The following is a 26970-nucleotide window of genomic DNA, read 5'->3' as shown; positions in this document are numbered from 1 at the left end:
CCCTTGTCTTTCGGCTATCAACGCCACCACATGATGCCTGATTAACCTTCCGCCACTTTTAACATTATTTTCACGTGATTAGTAAAATAACGTCAAAATTAGTGCAATTTTACTTTTGCCCACCCAAGGGTTCACACATATATACATTATATGTGCGCACCGCAAGCAGGGCGTAAAGGAAAGAGCATCAAGGAGTGAAAAATAAAGATTGTGGAAGAGAGATTTAGTTAACTATCTTGTTCCTGAATTTGGAGAACATGTAATAAAAGAAAAGTACATACTTTATGTTAATTACTTTACCTTTCCAATTCTCTCTTATTTGAAAGGATTTTGAATGAAAGAAATAAGCATAAACTTTTCTTTCATTTCTCTTATTAAAAAAACTATGAAACACTATTTTTATGAAACACTATTTTTCCAGACATTCTTTTCTTTTAAATCATTTCTTTTCGCATGTTAAATGAGATTCGGGAGCCCAACTCAGGTTGTGGGCTGACAACGATAACTTGTTCTGCGAGTGGAATGCCAATTTCTGTGGCGGACTGAGCCATCCCTATAATCTGGAAGAAGAAGATTTGATGAAAGCTGTGAGATTCCAAGACAAGGATTTATAGACACTACTAATAGAGGAAATTGCTAGGAAGAATATTTTATTTTATAAGCATGAGATGAGTCTTACCTGACAAGCTTATGAAGTTGTTGTATCAATAAAAATGAATGTCCACATAAATAAATGATGACACATTGTGCACGTTTTGTTAACTCCTTTGCAGTTGGGTTTTGAGACATGGCGGATTTTATTTTTTCGAGAACAATGGCTTAGGATGAAAAAACAACTATAAAAGAATTGGCTTACCACTTTTTGAGAATCTCTCTGTCGAATCTCCCTCTCTCTCTCTCATCTCCTTGGCTTACCACTTTCTCACTCTATTATGTTATTGGTACGTGGGTTGCACATGAAATATAGCTTCAAATATATGTATGAATAACTTAACAATTTGTACATAGTAGCTACAGTAATTTATATGAGATACCAGAAACTTGCCTTTTAGTTATATATATAATGGGCATGTCCAAGAGGATATTATTACCCTTTTTCCATTTCAAAAGTAAGTATGTAATAGCCGTTAACACTCACTAAACATAACTATTTGATATACGTCTATGATGCGAAGGACCAAAAAAAGTGACGATCTTGCGAACATAATCTTTTTGACATATGCCCAACCATGCAATTTATTCTTATTAGGCCAAGAGTAGTGGCTAACGATACTGCACGCATCAGCATAGGAGGTGCCATACACCATTACACCATGGTGAAACAAAGGCACTAAATAGAAGCGCCAACGCATTCCTGAGCGTGAGGGCTTGACATGTGGAGCCATTCTCTGTTCCAACTTCTGACTAATCATAAATACCTCTTTCAAATTTTAATTAGAAAAAAGGATTACGAGGCAGTTTTTTTTAGTTAAACCAATACGTGTGTTTGAAAAAAATATTACATACATCCATCCGTGTGACCGCGTTACGTTTTTTCATTTTGTTTAAGTTACTTGTGTCAAAATGAAGGTGTAGATACATACCGTAATTACGATAGTCCGCGGATACAGGCAATCAAGAGAAGGGATAGAAAGTAGATTAGATTACACCTTGTGGATAATAAAAACCAGTCCAGTCCATCAATGGAGGCCTTGGCAACCTTCTCCACAGTTTCTTCCCGCCATTTCTCATTTAGAAAGTGGCATTCTCCGACATCTTTCACACCTGCTTCGACTTCCTTACACGCTCTCTCATTCCGTTCATCCAATTCATCGTCTTCGGTAACAAATTAATTCAATCATTATTATTATTATTTCGTAGTCTAGGGTTTCTGATTCATTTGGGTTGGATGGGGGGCAGAGGGAGCTATGGAGATTTGTGAACTCGCAGAGAAGACACAAACAACAACATCAACAGCGTGGAGTTATCATCAGAGCTGAAATGTTCGGCCAGCTCACCACCGGCCTCGAATCCGCTTGGAACAAACTCAAGGGCCAAGGTCTTGTTAATCATTCTTTTTCAGTTTTATTCTGTTTCATTTCAACATCTATACTATTTACTTATAGTCTAATTAGGACAATTAGTAATCCAGTCATAAATCCTTCAGATCAAACTTGGCATGATTCTATATTTGCTTTTCTTTTTATTACCTCCAAATATCTATCTCATTTTGTCATATCATTATCATTGATTGATTTAACTCTTGCTGTTGATATATTATTGTACATCAGAGGTGCTAACCAAGGAGAATATTGTGGAACCCATGAGAGACATTAGGAGAGCTCTTTTAGAAGCAGATGTATGTCCTGCAAACTATCTTACTTGAAATGCTTATGATTTAATAAAATCTTTATCTAAGTTTGTAATTCTTGTTTGCAGGTTAGTCTTCCTGTTGTAAGAAGGTTTGTTCAAGCTGTAAGTGAACAAGCTGTTGGTGTTGGCGTCATCCGAGGAGTCAAACCCGATCAGCAATTGGTCAAAGTATGCCTTCTCTTAATAATATGACATAATATACTTTCTTCTTTTGTATAGTCATTACAAATTCTCAAGGAATTTACTTTTGCAGATTGTAAGTGATGAACTGGTGAAGTTAATGGGCGGAGAAGTTTCTGAATTGACATTCGCGAAATCCGGCCCCACGGTGATCTTACTGGCTGGTCTACAAGGTGTTGGGAAGACTACCGTTAGTGCAAAGCTAGCTTATTACCTCAAGAAGCAGGTGCACTGCATATGAACACCATCCGTCTATATATAGCTTTACTATAGTTTCTTATCGTTTGTGTAATTATAATGTGAAATAAACAACAGGGAAAGAGTTGCATGCTGATTGCTGGAGATGTGTATCGACCAGCTGCAATTGATCAACTTGTTATTTTGGGTAAACAGGTAAGAGTCGCATGATCAACTAATTATTTTCTATGACCACACTTCCAAAAACATATTTTTTTAATGAAACATTAATTAAAGAAATATATATAACATTTATTCAATCAATCTATACAGGTGGATGTTCCCGTGTATACAGCGGGAACCGATGTGAAACCAGCAGATATAGCTAGGCAAGGTCTTCAAGAGGCTAAAAAGAAGAATGTAGACGTGATTATTATGGACACAGCAGGACGACTTCAGGTTATTTAACATTGATTTCCCTTTAATTACTTAAACATTATGCTCCTAAATTAAGTTAAACACCCTTTACTTTGTGATTTAACTTTAATTGCCAGATAGACAAAACTATGATGGACGAATTAAAAGAAGTGAAGCGGGTACTAAATCCCACCGAAGTTTTGCTTGTTGTCGATGCGATGACAGGCCAAGAAGCTGCAGGTTTAGTTATTATTGTGTATATCATGCCATATTATTAGTTATCCATTTTTAATTAATTTTATAAGCATACTAAACTTGATTACATTTTGCAGCGTTGGTGACAACTTTCAATCTTGAAATCGGGATTACCGGAGCAATATTAACTAAACTAGACGGAGATTCAAGAGGCGGGGCCGCTTTGAGTGTTAAAGAGGTACATTAATAAAACACTTATTTTATTTTCACCTAAGAATATCATTTTCACTTTCATTCAATTTAATTTTAGGTATCTGGAAAACCGATAAAGCTGGTGGGGCGTGGAGAAAGAATGGAAGATCTTGAACCGTTTTATCCGGACCGAATGGCAGGGCGTATTTTGGGTATGGGAGATGTACTTTCATTTGTGGAGAAAGCACAAGAAGTTGTGAGTGTCTTATTATTATTATTATTATTATTATTATTATTATTATTATTATTATCTGAAATTTATGCGTAAATAATAATATTTTTGAATCAAATTAAATTATAAAATTAGATGAAACAAGAAGATGCTGAAGATTTGCAGCAAAAGATCATGAGTGCAAAGTTTGACTTCAATGACTTCTTAAAGCAAACGCGTGCGGTTGCACAAATGGGTTCCATGTCCCGTGTTCTCGGAATGATTCCAGGAATGGGAAAAGTCACTCCCGCGCAAATTCGGGAAGCGGAAAAGAGTTTGCAAATAATGGAAAAAATGATTGAAGTCATGACCCCAGGTTTATATATTGAAAACTTTTTTTGTTAAATTACATAACCAATCCTTTAGTGTAAAAAGACTAAAATGCCCTTACATTTAACAGAAAAAATGTAACAATGTAAGATGTCTCGCTTTAATTAAAACGAAAATGAAACCACAAGGATTGAAAAAGTGAAATTAGAACTTTTGAACTAAATTGGTTATTTTAGCCAAACAAAAGGGTAAACCGTAATTTACTCTAAAATATATTTGTGGGTTTATTTTCAGAGGAAAGGGAAAAGCCTGAATTGCTAGCGGAATCCCCCGGGTCGGAGAAAGCGGATTGCTCAAGAATCTGGAAAAACCGAGCAACAAGTAAGAAATAATAATCCATATAATTTAAATTTCAGTTTTATGTAACGATTTAATTTTAATATTTGAAATAACTGAATATGGTATGCAGGTGAGTCAACTCGTTGCACAGCTTTTTCAAATGCGTGTTCGGATGAAGAATTTGATGGGTGTAATGCAAGGCGGGTCGGTTCCTGCACTTAGCAACCTTGAAGAAGCAATGAAAGCTGAGCAAAAGGTTTATTTTTATTTAAAAAATAATAATTCAATAATTGCATATAACTGATTTTATTTTATGTGAACTTTAGGCACCACCGGGTACCGCCAGGAGGAAGAGAAGAACAGACTCGAGGAAGCAGTTTGCAGGGTTGGCGGGGCGGCCGAACCCACGAGGGTTTGGTGGTGGGAACTGAGTGTGATAAAATCTTGAAGTTGGTTGTAGAATAATGAAATTTGGGGAGTAGATAGATTATTATTGTTGTTATAGCCTTGAAAAGAGAGAGGTGTAAAGTAGGTAATGAATTCAAAGTTTTTCTGATCTAAATGTTGTTTATTGTGTGAATTGTGATTCTACACAATGGTAACATTGAAACTTGGATATGATGATGTCATATATCATGTGATCTAAATGTTGTTTATTTTAAGTTTTTAACCCAACCCCGCGTAGCTCGTCTAGTTTGTTAGGCTTTAGTTTTATGTTTTTCTCGTAATCTTTGTATCAAAAATTCATTACCTTAATTATTATTTTTGTCGACATGAACCTGTTTTGATCGTTCCCCCCACCCCCCTCCCCCCCCCCCCCCCTTTGCCAGACACAAATGAACTTTTAAGGTCTAAAAGATTAAAAAGCAGGAACACAATTAACATGGAAACTCTTAAAAAAAGTTGAAATTATAAAAAAAAAAAAAAAAAAATCTTTTCATGTAGAAGTTTACATACAGTTTATCAACCAATCAACCACTCACAAACTAGAATCAAACCCAAATCCCATCAAACACTAGAGATGAATTTGCAACAACAAATCACCATCAAATGGTGCAACAAATTCAACTTTATATCCCGTTGACCAAAAAGTCAAACAAAAATCATATAACTTTAACGAATCAATATCTGGTTATCAACCAACACATAACCTATCATTATTAAACTATCACCAAATTGGTCATAAATTAAATTAAAAAAAAAGAAAAAGAAAACATAGGGCAGTGTTACCAACCTGCAAATCCCTCATGTCCAAATTGGTAATTTAACAACAAAATGGGCATTGAACCAACCCATTTTCATTGCATTCCAAACACTTGATACTCCTCCTCCCATCACCACCAATCAACTTACAACTCCCATTGCACACCGTACACATCACAAAGCGCACACCACCGCACCCTTTGCAACCCGCTGCCAGCACCGTCGGAATCCCCTCTAGTAAAATCCCCAATTTACCCTCCTCCTCTAACTTCATTATTTCCTCTGATCCACCAATTAATCTCCCTTTGACCAACACAACTGGAACTTTGACTTCTTTTTTCCCCAATAACAACCTTAATTCTTCCTTAAACCCCGAATCCATCGACACGTCACGTTCGATCATCCGAACGTGATGCGATTCGATTATCCCTCGAACAATATTACAATCCTCGAATGTTTTACGGATCCCCCGTAATGTGGTGGTGTAAATCACCACCACATTTTCCCCGCCAGGCGGGCATTTCTTCTCGAAACCCGCCAGTATCGCGGTTGACTCTATTGAGTTTCTTGAATTTTGACTTCCCGGAAGTACCTTTTTGACTTTTGTCTCCGGGTCAAACAACGGCCCGAGATTCTTCCTCCTGGCCGTATAAGAACCCGATTCACCCGGCGACTCACACCCGCTCTTCTTCGATATCCTCAAATTCGGAGGCAAAGTCGACGCCTTCACAATCGCTACCTTCGGACTAAACTCCGCCTTCCCGGGCCCCACTTTCTTATTCTCCTTACCCGAAAACCGCTTCGACACCTTCGGAGACGACCCGATTTGATTAACAACCTTCATCGGCGTCTTCACTTCGATTTCCCCAAACCCGCGTCTCAATTTGGGGCTTCTCTTCCCGGGACCCGACGATACGAGCCCGGCATCTTCAAGATCCTCCATGAGCTCCCAGGCATTGATAATCTCCGGCGGGCCATGGTGGGACCGTCTGGGTGGTGATATCTTCTTCTCCGGCGAGTGTTTATGCTCCGGCGACGGTGGATGGTGGTCTTTATCCAATTTGAGAGCACCGTAGGTTGAGGAGGTTAAGGAAACAACGTGGTGGGTGTATTTTGATTTGTGATCAAGAATGGCTTCATTCTGCAAATCTTTTTTGATGTGTTTGGAAGATACGCATCCCATGATGTTTTTAATTGTAAGTGGGTGTGTTGTGTTGTGTTGTGTTGTGATGTTGGATTTGTTTGATGGTAAGAAAGAAGTGTGAGTGGAGTGGAGTAACCGTTGGTGAATAAACGGTCTGAAATTTCAAATCTGGGTGTTTTTTTACTTTTGGCCCCTCATGTTAACTGTAAGTTCGATTTGAGGGATATTAAATATTAATTATTGTTGTACCTTTCTTAAATTTTATCTTAGAGCATTCTCATCCCACCCCCTATCTCCAAACCAAAAATTACACTAAAACTTACTTTATTTTCTCTCTCTATTTCAATTAAATAATACTTTTTATACCTTTTATCATTACCTTTTCGCTTTCCTTCACTCACAACAACTTTCAAAATATATTAAAAAATTATATTGGATGAACAGTAACTTTTCAAATATACAGAAAAATCACTACTTTTTCTAAAATATAAAAACTCTTCACTCACAACACCTTGAATCACTCTCTAAATTATAAAAACACCCCTCACATAATATGAGGGGTTGGATGAGAATGCTCTTACAATTCTGATAAAAGAAAATGTGAAAACTTATGTGTCAAGCCCATATTTCACCTAATTTCTAATCTCTCATCTCATTCATTTTAGCTATTCATGGGTCATGGGTCAAAACCATTTTGTCAAATGGGTTATAACATAGTGTGGATTATATTCATTATTGAATCAAGTGTCATTTTCGTACCTAGCTAAGATATGACCAACTACACAACTTTAGTACATTTTTTAAAATTTCTTACAAATCAACACATGTTTCCAAAATTATGCTATTTTAGTACTTTTCGTTAGCCCTGTTTGTTTTTTCCATTAAGTCTACATTAAATTAATTCAGAAGTATTTTGAGAATAACAAATGAAATAACAGACCTTATTTATCTATATCATTAGACAAAACCCGTGTAATACACGGGTTCAAAAGCTAGTAATAATAATAATCACAATTTCTTAGGAATATAAAAAGTTAAGGAATATGTGAATTTAAGATGTATAAAGTTTCCAAAGAATGTGTAGTTGAAGATATCTGAGAAATGTGCATGATATAATATGTTGATTTTGTATCCACGGTTGTATTTGTTTAAATAATATGAGTTTAATATTTGTTTCATGTAATGATCATTTAGTGTCTTTTCACAGCTTTAATTATTTTATATGATTTTTTTAAAGATGTCTAATGATGTTTCTAGCCTTTTTGGTATTTTTAGTCTTAAAAGTGTAATGATAGAAAATCAGTTTAAATTAGATAATTTTAATAGCTAACCTCACCTTCTTTTGAATTCTAATTATTTTGATATATAGGCTGTTGATCACTTGATCTCATCTATTATGGTATTGGTTTATTTTACTTCCATCAAAAATAGAAGAATTCAAAACCAAATCTACAAGAAAGAAGAGGTTGATCTCTGGTTCAAAACCAAATCTACAAGAAAGAAACTTAATGGAGGGCAGCTGTGCTCCCATTCCCACACATGTAAGCCCGTCACTGTTTTTATCTCTTATAATATGTTCATTTATATCACGTCCAAGGAATTTACTTTTATGCGTAAAACAGTTAAATATTAGCAGTATGATCATGAATCTTATTCTTAGATACGAGATCTTTTAGAAAATAACACCAGATAAACAACTCTTACCTTTTTAGTGTATTAAACATTATTATATGTTACATTTAAGTGTGTGACGCTATAGTTATCTTTTTTAGTGTATTAAACATTAACATTTGAACCCGTATATTACACGGGGTTTGTCAATGTGTAAATTAATACAACAAATTATTTGAAACAAATAATCTCTTTAAAGATTTTAAAGGTAAGCCTAAGAACATGATTATGTTAAAAATGCATTACAAATACTTCTTTATATAAAACATTTGACATGGTATTGATAACTTTGATTAGTGCCTGTTTACCACTCTGCCTAAACAAATTATGGCTCGAACTGTTTTGACGAAAACTAAAAAGTTTCCCGTTTCAACCTAAACCCATTTTGACCATAAACAAATTCATTTTTTAAGCTGGCCTAATTCGACCTAACTCATTTCACACAAATCCGTTAGGAAGAAACCTAGTATGAACCGAACTTGTTTTTGAGCTAAACAAAATTGTTTTTTTTTTAATTGGCTCGTTTTGACTTGAACTCAGTTTCACTCAACCAGTTGTAACCTCAATTCATGTCTCATTGACTCATTCAATAGAAAATACACTAGAAGCTCATCCCTTTTATGCTATACGAACATCCAAAATCCCTTTAACTAACATAATATACAAACCTTATGCCATAATATCCCATATAAGGTTTTATAACCTGATTAAGCATGAAAAGCCACAATTGTAATATGTTAGGAAAAAACTCTAATCTCTATTATTGTTTTGTGGTATAAAACTCATCTCACCATCTCTAATGGTTTATACACAAAAGGTGGTACATTTGATTCAAACATACCACAAATTACCCCTTAAATACATGCATCAATTACTCAATATCTCAACGTTGTATTTAAAAGCTCAAAACAACATTCACAAATCAATCATTAACAACCATAATAAACTCAAATGTTAATGTTTTACTCAATATTTCATAATTATCCAAAAATATTCTATCATCCTTTGACAACATTGACACGTGTAACAAAATTGGTTTAATAGTAATGCCATAAAGTTTATGATAATGGTATCCAGGGATCATCCCTTGACAATATTGATACGTGTAACAAAATTGTTAGGTTTATGAATAATCGCTTAACGCCAAACAGTGTTGCTTGCAAACTACGAAATATAAACTATAAGCAGGCTCTCTTCCAACCAAATAATCGTGTAACCTCAAATAGTGTTCTACAAACTGTAAGATTAAAAAATTGTATTTATTCAATGAAATTTAAAGTACATACATAATTAAATATTCATTTAAACATAGGTCACTAATTATTATATGATAATGGTTCATAAATCATTATTTAACTAATTTAATCATTCAATATTTGATTTTAAACTCATTAAAGATATTTAATACTTTATATGTTTTTTAAAAAATCATAATGAAACTTTTTATATCTAATAGTAAAATTAGATATAATGGGTTAGTAAAAGTTAGTATGAATTAAGAAGAGCTAAGATTAGAAAATAGAAGGAAATTAAATTTTTAGTATTAAATGTAGTTATGCACATCATTGTTATTATTTTTATTTATTAGTATAGTGTAGGTAGAATATCACACGTCGCATGTATCGTTGTTATCTTCCATTATAGTTATCTTCCATCACACTTTTTACTTTGCCAATAATCAAATACAAAAATGAGCAAGAATGATGAATTCCAACATTGAAGGAATTCAATTAATTCCATCATTTCTAACCCAAACACATTTTTTAAAAGAATTAATTAAAATTTCGATTTCAACACATCTAAGGTATGCGAACCAATTTTGTTGAAAGTGAAATCTAAATCACTTTTAATGTGCCATCATCATTTTATGGGTGATTATGGAGGTTTTCTCTAAGGATTTCTTTTATGGGATGGTCAACGGTTTGAGTCGTGAAATAAGAAATATTGTCAATATCACCATTTTGAAAGGGTGGCTATGGAGATTTTCCCTAAGGATTTCCTTCATGGCTCCGGTGGTTTGAGTCGTGAAATAAGAAATTTTGTCAATAACACTTATAAGATTAGGAGTATTAGTTATTGAAAAAAAAATCACTTTTAACGTGCATCATCATAAAATGAATTGGAAATATAATTAAATTCACTAATGGGAGTCACAACAGTAGTTTTCAAAATGTAAATACATTCAACCAAGGTAAATATTTTTTATACATGTATTTTCAGTGCAATATTACATTATTACTTAATTAATTTATTTTCGTTCAAAAAAAGAGAAGTGAAAAAGTAAATGTTTTTTAAAACATGTGTATTCAGTATAATATTTTTAATTATATTTTAAAGAATTGAAAATAACATAAAAATGAGAATAAAAATGTGGCCACATGAATGGCACAACAGAATGACAGTGACAGATGTTACAAAAACTGCATAGATGGCACACGCACACAAGTGCAGCAACACGTTTTGGACTCGTCTCCAAATAGAAATGGTCCAACAATTTTGGACCGGTTCGTTTGGATTTATTAATTCCTGGCGATTAAAATAAGTTCTTGCGTTACACATTATATTGCTTTTAAATTACTTTAGAACATTTTTGTTTATGCAAAACCACGAGGAAAATTCAAAATCGTTCGGAATTATAATCATTTTGGTAACTATATATATATATATATATAGTAAGGATCCTAAGAGAACCATTAACAAATTGAGAACTTTGAGAACCATTTTGGACCACTAAAAAAACTCTCTTAAAATATATTAAAAAAATTATAAAACAAACAAAACCGAAAATTTTAAAAAAGTAAAAAAACCAAAATTCTTATATTTCATTCCGGTTTCATTAAAAAAAAACCAAAATTTTTTTTCTTTTTAATTCGTGTTATACCTATACACATATGTATACTTTCATTTAATCTTTTAGTTACGTAATATACACATATGTGCATTATCATTTACCTTAAATTATACATATGTGCATAGGAAAAAACATATGTGTACATATTATACATATATGTATAATAAAAAAACCGCTTTTTTTTTCTTTTTAATTCGTATTATACCTATACACATATGTGTACTTTCATTTAATCTCTAGTTATGTAACGTACACATATGTACATTATCATTTACCTTAAATTATACATATGTGTGTAGGAAAAAAACATGTGTGTACATATATGTACATATTATACATATATGTATATGTATAATTTAGCTAAACCGATAATTTTTTTATTTACGTTTTTTTTAGAAATCGGGATGATAAATAAGAACATTGGTTTTTTTACTTTTTTTATTTTTGTGTTTTTTTTTGTTTTATGATTTTTTTTTATTTTTGGCTTTTTTTGTGGTCCAAAATGGTTCTCATAGTTCTCAATTATTAAAAAGTTTTCACATGATCCTGATCCTATATATATATATATATAATTAGAATACATATTTTATAATTGTATATAGACGATGATCGAAGTTTTTGATAAAAAAAACTTTTAAAGATACGAAACTTCAATGACTTTTTAAGAACGAATAAGTACACAAGCACACAATAAATTTTAGTCGTGGTCGTACTAACGTTTCAAATAAAATATGAGTGCAAGTTGTAATTAAGTGTGCTCTTATAGGAAATTACAAGTTAAATACAAATATGAGTTACAAACTTAAAGAAACAGGATCAAATATATTTTATTCTTAACATGAGAACGGTGAGAACCAATTTGCTGTTATCATTAGGTTTATTTTTATAGGTATTTGTTGTTATATTTTGTTCGTATTTGCTAATTTTCGATCATGAGACGTTATAAGTATTTGCTGATTTATATTTTGTTGTTATTATTATATTTTTTCTTTTGCTGTTATAAGTATTTGCTAGTGTATGTTGTTATTATTTTGATTCTTTTGTTGCAATTTTTAGGTTTTTTTCTTTGTTATTATAAATCATTGTTTATGTAGATTGATATTGTTTCTTATTTTCTCGTTTTTTTTATAAATTGGTATTATTTTCTACGTTCTCATGTTAAGATTAAAATGCACATGAACCTTCCCCCAAACTTAAAACCAATCCATCCATAGGCTTTCTTTCTTTCTCAACTCGTTTTGAGGTTTTACATTAATGTATATACAATAATCGTGTTAGCAATCTAGAATACCATATATACAATTATACCACCGCATATAAACAAGTCAGTGTGAATGACTGATATACATTCTATTTGTGAAATCAGACCCTCAAGTCAACAACAATAATTGATATTACCTTAGAAACATGTCTTCAATTCGGTGAGATAATAGATATTACCTTAGAAACATGTCTTCAATTCGGTGAGAGAAGTATGTATTCACATTTATCCTTGTGGAGGTTAGTTCTCACGTAGATGAGAATCAATTCTTGAAGTTTAACCATAACTTACAATCTATTAACTACCAAAAATAGACAGTTGCCAACTTATGAGTAGAATTTGGAGGAAATAAATCACCCAATCCTTAAAACAACATTAAGTGCGTTTAGAAACCTAATTCAGTGAGGGTTTTCTTATAGTTGTGGTTTTCTCCATGATGATATGTTACTGGGTGAGTCAAACTTGTAACATCAATCAGTATGGACGATTAACATCCCGTCTCAGAAAGACTCACTCGAGTATATAGTTTCAGACGACGTTGAAAAAAGTTGTTTGGAAACTCTACCTACTAACATGGGCCGAGGAGGCGCCAAGTTAGTTATTCCTTGCCTAAAACATCTAAACACAAATGGTGAATTCCAATTTTAATAAGCATAATAACTTTATAGATAATCCCGTTTAGTTAGGCAATTTTACCATTCACATAGACCAATTAAAACAAACTATGGAAAATTAGGCATCCATTTCTTAGATTTTGAGAATTGCTAAATTTCAACCTGACAAAATTTGTTTCTAGTGTTTCAAAACCCTTCATAAGTTTAATCACCTTTCATATTAGGTTTTAATCCCAAATATTTGTAAGTGATGGCTAAGCCTTAAGATCATTAAGGTAGCGTTTGGTATGCAGTAATGACAGGATGACTGAAATGATTCATTACGTGGAAATGAAAAAAGTGGTGTTTGGTTGCTCAATGGAATGGAATCATACATTACACATGGAATCTTATTCCATCAAAACCATTCCTTCCCACCCTCCTTTTTTTCATTCCATTTCTCCTTCACCCTACTTTCTCAACACCACCACTACCATCTCCACCACCATCACCGCCACCGCCACCACCACCACCACCACCACCACCACCACCTTACCATCAGCACCACCGTTGCCACCGCCACCATCGCCAGCGTCGCCGCCACCATAATTGCTGGAATCACCACAACCATTGTCACCGTCTCCGTTTGGCCATTATCGCCACCACGACGACTGTCGATGCCTGATCACCACCACTTGATCGCCAGCACCGTTGACGCCATCACTATTAATGCTACCATCGCTTGGCCATCGCCGCCGCCACCACCACAACCATCGGCCATGTCTCCTGATACCACCGTCGCCATTGTATATATATTTTTATTTATTTTGGTAAAAAAACATTATTTTAAGATATGAGTGTTTTTATTATTTATATTTCGTTCCTACAATTTTTTTGGATACCAAACAATATAAATAAAGTAATAATTCATTTCATTCCTATAAGTTAACCAAACAAGACAAAGAGATGGTAATGATCCATTTCATTCCCTTGTCTATTCCATTCCTTCTCCCATTCCATTCCCTCTTCATTCCATTACTTCCAACCAAACATACCCTAAAGTCTCAGGTTCAATACTTGATTTAAACAGGTTTTCCTATAGTTATGGATTTCCTCCTTAATAGTGTTTCTGGATGAGTTAGTTTGAAACGTTAAAATCAGTATGGACAATTGTTATCTCGTCTCATGAATGCTTACTCAGATGTTTAGAGTAGTTTCAAATGCTATTAAAAAATTAATAAAACAACCTTAATGATTGCATGTCCGGTCTTATAACGTTGTTTTAATGTAGTGGCAACCTAGAATGAATCAATCATACTAAGTGATCCACGATCATATTCACACATAATAAGACAAGGCCAGTTACATATGTCATGACGTCAACATAAACCTTAAACATGCAATCAACATTTTAGATACCAAACATGTTTTTTTTTTTCTTTTAATGGCAAATTTCATTGGAAACAACTAATAAGATGCTTGAGAATAAACACCAAAAACAAAAATTGCATCAATCTTTCCATAAATGACTTTTGTAAAGAGTATGATTCTTGATCATAGGTACCCCAAATCCCCAATGATTTAATATCTATCATCGTCTTCGGAAAACAATCCCCCCCGCCCCCCCCTAAAAAGATAGTCTCATTCCTAATTAATCCAAATACACAAACAGCTCGTAGAAATAATCTATATAACACCTTATTTTTTCTTTGACTAAAATTGCTCGTTTCGTGGATTCAGAGTTAATCACAACCCGAAAAGGCATATATAAGAGGAATCTGACACCATTTACTAACAAAATACCAAACTAACGTAGGTTGGTAACATTTCGATAACCGACTAAAACAATGTTAGTCAATTGGATACCAAATACGTAACTCGTCAATTTAAATATATTTAATAGCATTTAAATATAATTCTTTTAAACAAAAATGAAATTATGAAAATGGTGGAATATAAAAATTCCATTGGATAAAGACAGGTCAAAACTAAGAACCATGCGTGATGATCCTAGTCAAACAGGTCAAAATCATGTGGACCAAGCCCAACCTTGGTGGCTCCGGCTCGGCTACGATTACGCAACGTGGACACGTGAGTCACCTTCTTTCCTTAAATTCTAGAATTTTAATCCGGTTCAGCGGCTCAACTGGAGACAACACTCGACTACTGCCCACGGTTTCACCATATCAACAAAACGTCACTTTCATTCCTAGTTACCACTTAATACTACATATTTAAGTATTATGGATTAACGGATAAAATGGACTTCTGTTCTTTTTTATTTTTTAATTTTCAATCCAAGGTATATATTATTATATTGTTCTAATCGAGGGTAGATCACGCTATCAAACACGATTTGTTTAAGTTAATACATTTTTAAGTTTTATGTTTGAAAATAGAATTTTGTTTGTCAGTAGGTTCATAATTCAGGCTTGGCTGGTCAATTATTTATAACTATTTAACAGTTTACATACAAATTCGGAGATCGAAACAACACACAACTTTCTCACACTTTTTAACTTTTTTTTTTTTTGGTATTTCAGACATTTTCTTAAACCTACTAATCCCAAATGTGCACCAACTAGAATTTTCTTTTCTTTTGTTAGTTAAGAAATTAACTCATACGTCTACTAATCCTATTTTTAAATGTACATCGTTGGTCCACCATAAAGCTCGAATCCTTAAGCTCATGTAAAAAGACATCAATATGTATCACCTTGATATCACTTAGGGGTGTGCATGGGTCGGTTTGGGACGGTTTTGAGCAAGACCCATAACCATAACCGATATATCGGTTAATGGATAACCATAACCGATCTGTTATGGCGGTTTCGGTTAATCGGTTTTGATGGTTATAGCGAGTCGGTTATGGGTTAACCGTAACCAAAACAGTATAATTGAGACTAAAAGTTTGGTACCAAATATTAAAAAATATGACATAACGTAATCCAACAAAACATATATTCGGTAGCATTAATACCAAATATTGTAAAAAAAAAACAACTTTATATAATCCATCAATGAAGTTCAAGTTAATTCGATTATTAACGTTGAACCGAAAACATAAAAATTGTACAATCTGACAATATGTTTGGTGAAAGTTAATCCCAAACATAATGTTGGTTAAATAAATGGGTCGGTTCAGTTATGGCGAGTTTAGAATTACCTTTAACCAAAACCGACCCGTATTGGACGGTTTTCAAAAATTCATTAAACTGACCCATTGATTATATTGGTTAACGGTTATGACGGTTAAGTTGCTCACCCCTAATATCATATTAGAAACCCTTTTTATATATACCGACTTAATTAGATACTTATTTTTGTAGATGTTAGGTAATATGTGTTTTAGTTTAGAATCATCAAACAAATAATAAATAACGTATCCATATATAGTTAGATAAGAAAATATTTTTTTGGTGAGTGTGCATCCTACCGTTGACCAACTGATGTACATGTTCGGAAACCAGCTCCACATATTAGGTCAAGCTCTTCCAAACAAAGATCTGTCTTCTTTCTAAAGTTCTAAACCTTAAAACTTCTAATTTGTAAATCACTATTCTTGATATATCAAATTGTAAATGACAAAACAAACCTACATATTCCTGTAAAAACTAATCATTATTTAAACTCACATCATTTTCATCATCCCACGTTAAACACACTACCACCAACACACTTTACATATTTTAGAACTAATATTCGTCATTAACACTAACATATTCACATTAAGCCAACTTTATAATTATATATATGCACCAAATCATACACAAAATCAAATACTATATTATACTAACTTAAAAGAGAATACTTTAATACAAACCAAATGAAGGTTCGGTATAGATTTGTTGTTTTGTGACTTCCGAGTAATATTTAAACTTCTAGACACGTAATATTTAAAAGAGAATACTTTACATAAACCGTGTCTATTTTCAAAAGTCTCCTAACACAAAAAATATTAATAAAATAAAATATCTCACCTTATAAAACCCCAGGTTTCATTAATATCACCCTTCATTATTATTCACTCAATTTCGCACAAACTAACTAACAGACTCAATGCAAACAGTTGCAACAGAATGTGTTGTTACAGAATCACATGTACTATCTGGAACATCGTCTGACACGCTAACAGAAGAAGATATTCTAGATAGTACAGTAGTCGAACTCCCGTCCGACTTTCCACCAGAATCTTTCTGGTTATCGAAAGACGCGGAATTCGACTGGTTTGACCGTAACGCGTTTCTCGACCGAAAAGACTCAACGAAAGGAAGCTTTAATCATTTGAATCAGTACATAAACCCTAGCCACTCGAACTCGAGTTCGCAACGGTACTCGGCGAATTCGAAATCGAAAGCGGCGATTATCGGCTTACCGAAAACGCAGAAGGCGACGTTCGTTGATTCGAAGCGGCGGCAGTGTAAGCCGGTGAACGTACGGCTGTTTCCGATGCGGTCGTACTCGATCGGTAAGGCTCCGACGACGGTTGAACCGTCGTCTCCGAAGGTGTCGTGTATCGGCAGAGTTAGGTCTAAGAAGTGCCGTAGCCGGAGCCGGAGGAGGTCCGCCGGTCAACCTAATGAACCGGTCAAATCTGCTAGTCAACGATCTGGAACTAGTAAGTCCAGTAGGTCCAGCAGAGCACATAAATCCGGTTTGTTGTCTCGGTTAACGTCTTTATTCCGGTCTGATAATCACCGTCGGAGTAAAACCGGTAAATCGGCCCCGGAGAAGTTTGAATTGCCGCCGGAAATTAACGTGCCGGTGAAAATCTGCGTGAGTGGTAAGCCGGTAAGCAGTGAACCGGTGACGCCGTCTGGACCGCCGGCTTTAGGAAGCCTGATACGGTTCGCTTCAGGTCACCGGTCGGAGTCTATGGTAGGTTCCAGTGAGTATGACGTGGCAGTATGTCAGTCGTTGGATTCGGGACGCCGTGGAGTGTAGGTTTGGGGTTCCGCAAACCACGTAAGTTTGTTGACTGACGTGGCAAGTTGGAATCTGTTTTTTTTTTTAATTAACTTTTTAGTTCTTATCTATACGAGTGGAAAATTGTTATTGTAAATACCGAATAGCATAAAAGTTGAATTTAATGGCTTGTGTATTTATTTACTGTTTTCACATATACGGATAGTGATATTTCTCTTGGTAGCTGTTAAATATAGTATAAGATGTTTATCGTGTTTTGTTAACCAATATGAAAGGTGAACCCGAACCTGCCTCATATATTTATTTGTTTTCTGAACATCTAAAATCGTGTTGTGTTTCAAGTCGATCTGTTAATGCATGTTAAAGAATATAAGCAATGTTTATTTTACCTTAGTGAGCAGATACTTAACCTTTTCAATGCCTACTAGTTTTATTTAAAAAAAAAATCAAGAAATAAAACTAGGGGATACACTAGCATATGAAAACACATTCAACTAGTTGAAATTTCGCCTAGATATTACTGCATGTCTTTTTTGTTCTTTGGTTTGAACGACAAGCACCACCCTTTTTTGACTTCCATAAATCAACTTAGCTAATTGGCTTCGTCTCCCATCTATGTCCGATAGGCAATAACCATGTAGCATATAAGTTAGGTTGAACCCACTTTGGTGTTATAGTGTGGCCTTTGTTGACCTTTTTGTCAAATAATGACGGCACAAGTTGTGAATTAAGTCAAATTCATTCCATTATCAATAAATGAACCTGGAGTTGGCTTTTCTTTTTCCAATGTCATATAATTAATGATTAAAGTTTTTAAATCTTATGGTATCAGGTTTAAAAACTGATTTAATAGATTGCCCATGTTGCTGGGTTTTCTCTACGATGATATTTTTAGATGAGTCAGACATAAAGCGTCAAAATCAGTATTAATGGTTGGTATCATGTCTCACTATCTCAGGATAACGCACTTGGGTATTGGAAAAGTAGTTTCGAACACCGTTAAAAAAAATCAATAAATAAATCTTATTATAACTTAAAAATATAGAGAAAATTACTGTTCGCGTCCCTATGGTTTTAGGGCGAAGACACAATGAGTCTTCGAAATTTTTTTTGAAATGGTTGAGTCCCTGTGGTTTCATAAACGAACAATTTGAGTCCCTATGGTTTCAGAAGCAAACAATTTGAGTCCCTGTGATTTCAGTAAAATGAAAGTTTACCCTGAAAATTAAGTAACGGTAGGAACTCAATTGGTTCATTTTTGAAACCACATGGACTCAACCAGTTCAAAAAAAATTTCAGGGACTCAGTGTGTCCCCGCCTTAAAACCACATGGATAAAAAAATGTGTTAAATAATGTTGTAAGTATTGATTGATGCTACCATGCGTCCATGCCCTATTGGTATAAATGTGTTAAGCTATATTTAATGCACAACGCATTATATTTTCATATTTGGTATGAATTAATCTTTATCCAACTTAAGGTTGATCAAGATACTAGATAGTATAATGATTTTCATCCATATCAGCATTGGCTCGCTCGGACTGTAGACTTAGTTTCATCCGCATCGTCACATTGACATTGTTCTAGTTGATGAAGTGAATACTGGCCAAGCCACTGGTAGTCCAAAAGCATATTTTTAGTTTATAGTGCGAATGTTATTGATTCAAAGAAGCAGAAAATATCTAGGTTACTAAAATCATAAATAGTTCTTATCTAGGTTACAAAAATGTTTCATTTCATATATGTATTTTTATTCAAATACTCCATAGTCCATACAACTACTTTATTCACTAAAAGGTTATTAGTAGTGAGTTGTTAATGACATATTCAAATCATAGACCAAGAACTCAAGAAGAAGGTCCATAATCTACCTATAACCACATGTCCTAATACATGTGCAATTCTATAACTAGTATATTCAGGATCTTTAAACACTTGTTACTTTATTTCCCCATTCTCTTGTTCGAGTATGGTAAATACCAAAATCCCAACACAAATCATATTCGTATTTTTATCATGAAAAATCGAACAGGAAAACTTACTAGACCCTGTTAATAACTTGCTAAAGGAATCAGGTAAATTAAAGCTTACATTAACCTTCAACACCTTTTAGTAGGGAACCGGTAAAAACAAGATTTGAACCTAATACTAATACTAATCAAATCTTAAAAAATGAATAGTTTACAAAATAATAAAACAAAAATTATATGACGTATATTGTATCACATAATGACATTATGCATATATCATCTAGTTAAAGTCAAACGTCTTTAATTTATGTTACCATATTTAAGTAAGGGTGAATTTTTAAAACACTTGAATCATGAAAGAAGCCAGAAAAGTAATTAGATTAAAATTCGACAACAGGCCAACTGATAAACATGTTGTGTTTGGTTCAAATATCTTGTGCGATAAAAATTTTATGTTAAGGTTGATTTGTTTATCTAATTAATTTACATGCACATTTTGTACTAAAACTAAATTAAATATGTTTTGATATATTTGATTTAAAGCTTTAATCCGTCAATCTATTAACAACCTACTAAACTCATTTATAACTTTATTACATCTCGTTTGCAACCCACCAATCTCTTTATCACATGTTTACAACTTGTTTTTGACTTGTCAATCTGTTTTATATGTTTAAATAAGCTACTTAGCGAGTCATGACTAATTATATAATTTTAAATATGTTTAGGTTAGGATAGACATATTTGATACATTTTGGATATGAAAAAAACTCCATTACACCTGGCCTATTGTTTTGCCTAACCCACATAGGTTCCCGATGGTAACCACGTTGGTTGGACAAGTGTTTAATAATTATCAAATAGAATCAAATCATTCTTAAACATCCCGATATATTTATAGTTTTATTTAGCTGGTGACTTTTGTTTTTATTCTCTTATTATTGTGCAACAATATTCTCAATTATATTTTTATCTACTCGTGTGTACATAATGTGACAATGCCCAATGGTATATCACTTCACAACTTTAAAAAACCGTAAGAAAATAAATAACACTTTAAGTAAAAAAAAAATGTATAATGCCAATCCAACCTATTTCTGGGACCAAACCAATACATACAACTTATTCTCTAGTTTTACTGGAAATGGATACAAATTATTTACTAAAATGTTCATAATCTGTTTACTTAACAGATATTTTTTTCACAGTAGATAGACGGTTAGAGATGGCAAAACAGTTCTTATCGTGTTAAATGAGTCATAGGCGACACGCTTAACGCAAGTATCAAATATGAATACGACTCGTTTAACTACTTTATGTTTCATGTCTATAACACATTTTTAAATTTCATGTACTAATAATAAGAAATGATGGAGCCTAACCTAGTAACTTCAGTTATTAAAAAAATTCAAATAGCATACTTTTTTTATTAACATGTTTAATCGTATCTTAAGCATGCCCCTAATTTCCAGCCCTCGTAGACAAAAATAAATAGTATATAAATACACAGTAATCCATATAAAAATACACTCAAACATGTATAGGAAAAAAAGACTAGCAGAAAAAACGTAACTTAATACAACTTTTTTGAAACTTCAGGAGGATGACCCAACAAAAAGAATTTTAGATGTTAGGTAACTGTATATTCTTTTAAGATGTCATATAAATATTTACGAGAGGCAACTAATAATTTTAGTTTATATGTTAGCTTTGTTGCATATGAGAGATTTAACTGGATATCTAATGTTACTTTTGTAGTTTTTAGAATATACGTACAATAATAAAATTTTCAATTATTTTGGTATAGAACTTTTTACAACTTCTAGCCTGTTTTTTATTTTGGTGGCATTAAACAATTATTTTAGTTACTTTACGAAATTACTGGCCAAGAATGTAAGGTAAATGCCATTCTCATTTTTATGAGGTGGTAATATGATTAGGCTATAGAATAAGTGGTCAATTGTTCCCTTCTTGTAAAAGCTAATATGTAGCCGGTAAGAATAAATGAATGTAAAGTAAATTCATTTTTTTACCGTCACATACTCAAAGTTTTTAAATCATTTAATACTTCATTGCGTCTCACCAAATTATTTATTTTTATATTGTTTTAATATGAAACCAAATCATATAATAATGCTTGACCAATATCAGTCAATTCACACGCATCCAAAATATACATATATATCTTTCACACTTTAACACCACCTTTTGTCAATATTTGAAATTTGTAAAAGAGACCATTGAAAAGATTGACTAGCCCACGTTTAAAGACCCATCCATGGCTTATCTTTTCAATAAAAAGTTTTCTCACTAACAAAGATTTATTTATGCTATGTATATATACATTCTCAGTTGTGCCATATCGATACTTCTCTAGTTAAACTTTTAGGTGTGTTTTGGTTTCTAAATGAGATCTCAAATTAAATAGTTTTGAAAGAAACAACAATGAAAGAAAATAAAGGAATTTTATTTCAAGAGTCTAGTGGGACATGTATAAATTATTGGACTTTAACCACTTGTTATCCAACCAATTTGAAGTGGTTAGTAAACTATTTTCTAAAAATTATTATGTTTTAAACATGCCCCGACTATGTCTACCAATATTCTCATTGGAAAAAAATTAGGGGTGTAAACGAGGCGAGCTGCTTGCGAGCTACTCGAGACCGGCTCGTTAAAAAGCTCGATCGAGCCGAGCTTAAACGAGCCCGAGCCCGAGCTTGAGCCTTAAAATAAGCTCGTTTAATAAACGAGCCCAAGCCCGAGCTTCACTTACCGAGCTCAAGCCGGCTCGCGAGCCTAAACAAGCCTGCCATTTATATAATTTTTTTTAAATATATATATATATATAATAATTATTAATTAATATATACAAAGTTGTAAAAGTCGTTAGGCGGTCCTAGGCGGTCGACTGGGGAGTTGCGAGTACTCGGGAGTAGTCGGGGATTACTCGGAAAATACCTAAGGAGTACTCGGCCGAGGCGGGAAGTAATCGGAGAGTACTCGGCCGCCTACTCAGAAGTTTTACAACATTGAATATATATAATATTATGAAAAAATAAAAAAAAATAACTAAATCATATATATTATTTTATACATAAAATTATAATAGAAAAAAATATGTAAAAATAATTATTATTATATAAAAAATAATTAATAAATAGTAAACGAGCCGAGCCCGAGCTTCAAAATCTGCTCACGAGCCAAGCTCGAGCTTTGAAAATAGAGCTCGAGCTCTGTATAAGTTAAACGAGCCGAACTCAAGCCAAGTCGAGCTCGAGCTCGGCTCAGCTCGTTTGCACCCCTAGAAAAAATAAATAGATAGAGAGAGAGAGGGATCCATGTATGTTAAAAAGGCGAGATGTAAAAGACTAGAAAACATATATACTCAAAACATACCTATATCTGAAAGTTGATGCCATAAGGCCCATAACATACCCAACTTAATTACTCGATAAATAGAGGAAGGACACTAATATACCCTCCATAGACCATACTAATGAACGACTGAACACATCTTATGTACGACTTGAGCATCATACAACTAGACAACCTAAATGGTCTGATCGACAACAGACATATCTATAATTTCTTAATCCCTACGAATGCCCTACGATATGAACCCCAAACTAACATATCACAGCCCTAAATGATAGCTCACATGCTAAGTTTTTTTTAAAGGCCAAACTTTCTAAACCAAAAAAAAGGACAACTCACAAGTCACAAAAAGACCGAAAGTACAAAGGAACAATAGCTAGAACAAGCTCACATGATAAGTGATGACTTAGCATGCAACAATTGTTGGGAAAATAATGGAAAAAATTAGGTTTTAACTATGAACAAAAAGCAAGTATATATATAACATTACTATGATAAATAGGTTTGTGATATCCTTTGATGAGCTCCGCAATAAGCTAAAAAGTGTCTCGTATGAAGCTAATATAAATGAGATATTGATGTTTAAGGTGGCCGGGGCGTTTTAAATGAAAATGGTTGTGAGTAATCGGGTGTGATTTGTCTCACATAAAAGGTTGGTAGAGTCTCACATTGGTGTATAAGTGGGGAGTCTTGCTTGAATATCACTTCTTTAGTGTATGTACATCAACATCCAATTACTTGCATGACATAATTAATAACTTTGTTCATCAGAATCAAACATGTTATTCAAACTTAAACTTGCTCTTCGAACACATTCATCAGTAATTAACTTAATTTGAAATTACCAACTCTCGTCGGTGGAACTGATGGCGTTATATGTTTTCCGGACACAAAGACTAGATCGAGTTTCCTAAACTTTATTGCAACATATATATACAGATCGATATAAGATATATACAAAAATTGGCAATCATGACCTAAACTTTGTTGCAACATGTTCCAGGCCACTTAGTATATTTTTAATACATTACTGAAGAAACACTAAGTGACCCCGGCAGACTACGGATAATCTGGGGGTTAAATAGATGTTTCCCACGAGGGTTATGTCCGGCAAAGATGGTTCTTCCGATGACCTGCAAAACAGACACCGTGAGCTCGTCACTGAGAAGGGGGGGTACTTCCTTGTGACCACCATCCGGCGTGAGAATCAGACTAGATTGCTCTTGAATATAAGTGTATATTAAGAGAATTAGCTAGAGAGAAGATAAGATGATCATACCGATCCAAGGTGTTGGAGTATTTATAGCCGAAGGTAGGTTTCCAAGCAGGTACAGCCAGCTGTATAATATTCCTGTTTCACCAACTGTGGGCTATGTACGTGCCATGCTGGTTGGTGGATAGGCAGCGGCTGATAGTGACATGGCCGGCCGTGTACTATTCCTTTTCCACCAACTGCAGGCTATGTACGTGCCACGATGGGGGTTGGTGGGTAGGCAGTGGCTGATAGTGACATTTTGTACTAGAGCATGGTGCTCGTCGTACTGTTTGTCAGTGAGCTGTCGCTGCTTTGGTCAGATCTTTTGTCCATACCTCGTTAGGTACAGTACAAAAGATCCTCCAGTAGCGTACGGACTGGCTCATTTGGGCGGGAGTTTTCCCGGCTTTGGGCGGGAGTATTCCCGGCTTTGCTCATTCCTTCTTCAGGTGACATTACTGAATTATTTTAAGAGTTAAGTGCCTTGTGCGTGTTGCCTTGCTGTTAGTGCAGGTAGCCTTCCCTGATGGCTAGTATCCGCAACTGCGGGAACAGGCGGAGTACGTTACCATTGGGAGGCTTTTCCTACGGGAACAGCTTGCGTACTGCGCGTAAGGACGTCATCTCTCTGAGCGTGGTGGGTCCTGCAGATCTAGTTGGTCTTTGCGCAGACATCCCTATTTTAAGGTGAGTCTTGCGGGTCCAACCGCGCAAACGTCCCTGTTTAAGGTGAGTCTTGCGGGTCCAACCGCGCAGACGTCCCTGTTCAAGGTGAGTCTTGCGGGTCCAACTGGGCTCTGCTGGGACCTACCTCTTCAAGTCCCCCCAGTCCAATGTTCTTCTCATGAATTGTTAATAAGTGAGGTGAACTTTTGGACTTAAGCAAGGGGTTTTGAAAAGGGTTTAGTTTTAAGGTTTTCCATGGGGATTCTTCCCGCGGAAGTCCTAATGTCACGTGCAGAAATTCCCGACTTTTCTGCTTGATCTTTGGGTATGATGCGGGTAGGTCTGTAACCTCCTCGCAGTCAGGAGCGTTGAGTACCACTTGTGTAGATTCTCCATGAGGTTTTGGTAGTTTTAAACATAGTGATCAATTATGTTAAACAACCAATTCCATCTTGGAGTTTCAAACAATGTAGTTCTCAATGTTCCCGCTATGCGGGGATGTTATTTCCGTTTCCGCAAGCATGGCCCAGAAGATCCTTCTTGGTTTCAATTCCCTGCGGAGTGCTAAGTATGTGAAGGGTTTCGCCTTGACACTGTACCCGCACTCGTCTTATAGTTACTTTACTTCCAAGGTAATCCTGGCTTCAATTCCTTGCGGGTGCTAAGTATGTGAAGGGTTTTGCCTTGACACTGTACCCGCACCCGTCTTATGGTTACTTGGTTGCCGAGGTATTCTTGGCTTCAATTCCCTGCGGGTGCTAAGTATGTGAAGGGTTTTGCTTTGACACTGTACCCGCACCCGTCTTATGGTTACTTGGTTGCCAAGGTAAGGGGGTGTAGTCCCTCTTACTTTTGAATCTTTTTGAATCTTTTTGAATTTTTTTGAAATTCGAAGAGTTGGTGAAAGGATAAGAACAGTCCAACTGTTGAAGAGACGTCAGCGTGGTCTGACGGTTTCTTCTGACAGTTTCAGGACGTGCCTGAAGTTATGGCGACGTGACAGTATATGGTCATTCCAGACGCTTTTTCAGGCGCGTGGGCGCGAGTTTTCGGGCGCGTGGCCGCGAAGGTTACGGCGCGCGTCCTGTCAACAGCTGTTGCCAGCTTGCTTTTTCCACGTGTCATAGTTTCATTGCACCTGTGTTTTCCTCTCTCTTCCGCATTAAATTCATCGCATTTATTGCGATGAGTATATAAAGGGAGGAGAGGATGCATCTCAACTCACAGTTTCACTTCTCTTCATCTTCTAAACGATTTCCGGCGAATACTCTAACTTTTCCGTCGAGCATTCTCCTGAAATCGTTCTTTACATCCAAAGCATGTCTTCTACCCATGAGTTTGATACTGCCGCCGAGGAGTCTGATGTGTATGCCGAGAACCCGACGTCAACGTCTGATAAGGACGACAAGAGCACTGCCGGCGAGTGCCAGTGCGCTCTTCCTGTCAACCTGTACCAGTACATCGTCAGGAAGTTTATGCTCGAGCCTTTCGAGCCTGAGTTTCCTGAGCCTCACCAGACGGTGTACGATGCCCCTAGGGGCAAGATAGGGGTTTATGTTGCCTTCTTCGTTTATGGGAATCTCAGGTTCCCATTGACGAAGTTTGTGTACCGTGTTTTGGAGAGACACGGTGTACATTTGACGGAGGTGCACCCGATGGCG

General features: G+C 34.9%; 2 protein-coding genes and 1 pseudogene across 3 annotated transcripts; 2 read left to right on the top strand and 1 right to left on the bottom strand.

The window, feature by feature from the left end:
- The first annotated feature begins 1682 nt into the window (after positions 1-1682).
- On the top strand, positions 1683-4949 carry LOC143581078 (signal recognition particle subunit SRP54, chloroplastic-like; annotated as a pseudogene). Its single transcript, XR_013143772.1, has 14 exons — positions 1683-1820; positions 1900-2038; positions 2271-2338; positions 2419-2520; positions 2606-2758; positions 2848-2925; positions 3043-3168; positions 3264-3366; positions 3459-3559; positions 3632-3769; positions 3881-4100; positions 4349-4435; positions 4524-4649; positions 4720-4949. The product of XR_013143772.1 is annotated as a signal recognition particle subunit SRP54, chloroplastic-like (transcript).
- A 425-nt stretch (positions 4950-5374) lies between these two features.
- On the bottom strand, positions 5375-6781 carry LOC143581077 (uncharacterized protein At3g28850-like). The gene has a single exon (XM_077063945.1). The coding sequence runs from the start codon at positions 6777-6779 to the stop codon at positions 5658-5660; it is 1122 nt and encodes a 373-aa protein (XP_076920060.1). The 5' UTR covers positions 6780-6781; the 3' UTR covers positions 5375-5657.
- A 10394-nt stretch (positions 6782-17175) lies between these two features.
- Positions 17176-18060, top strand: LOC143581071 (uncharacterized). The gene has a single exon (XM_077063938.1). It carries the CDS (start codon positions 17176-17178, stop codon positions 18058-18060), a length of 885 nt encoding a protein of 294 aa, XP_076920053.1.
- Positions 18061-26970: the final 8910 nt, after the last annotated feature.

This window comes from Bidens hawaiensis, unplaced genomic scaffold (genome assembly GCF_021521415.1).
Source record: "Bidens hawaiensis isolate Kalapana, Puna unplaced genomic scaffold, B.hawaiensis_p1.1 tig00030803_1, whole genome shotgun sequence".
NCBI lineage: Eukaryota > Viridiplantae > Streptophyta > Magnoliopsida > Asterales > Asteraceae > Bidens > Bidens hawaiensis.
The sequence above is the reverse complement of the archived record's forward strand: the minus strand, read 5'-3'. Positions and strand labels throughout refer to the sequence as shown.

What these genes read in the sequence shown, in the direction of transcription:
- LOC143581077 (XM_077063945.1), bottom strand. Translation starts at nt 6,779, where the DNA reads ATGGGATGCGTATCTTCCAAACACATCAAAAAAGATTTGCAGAATGAA.
- LOC143581071 (XM_077063938.1), top strand. Translation starts at nt 17,176, where the DNA reads ATGCAAACAGTTGCAACAGAATGTGTTGTTACAGAATCACATGTACTA.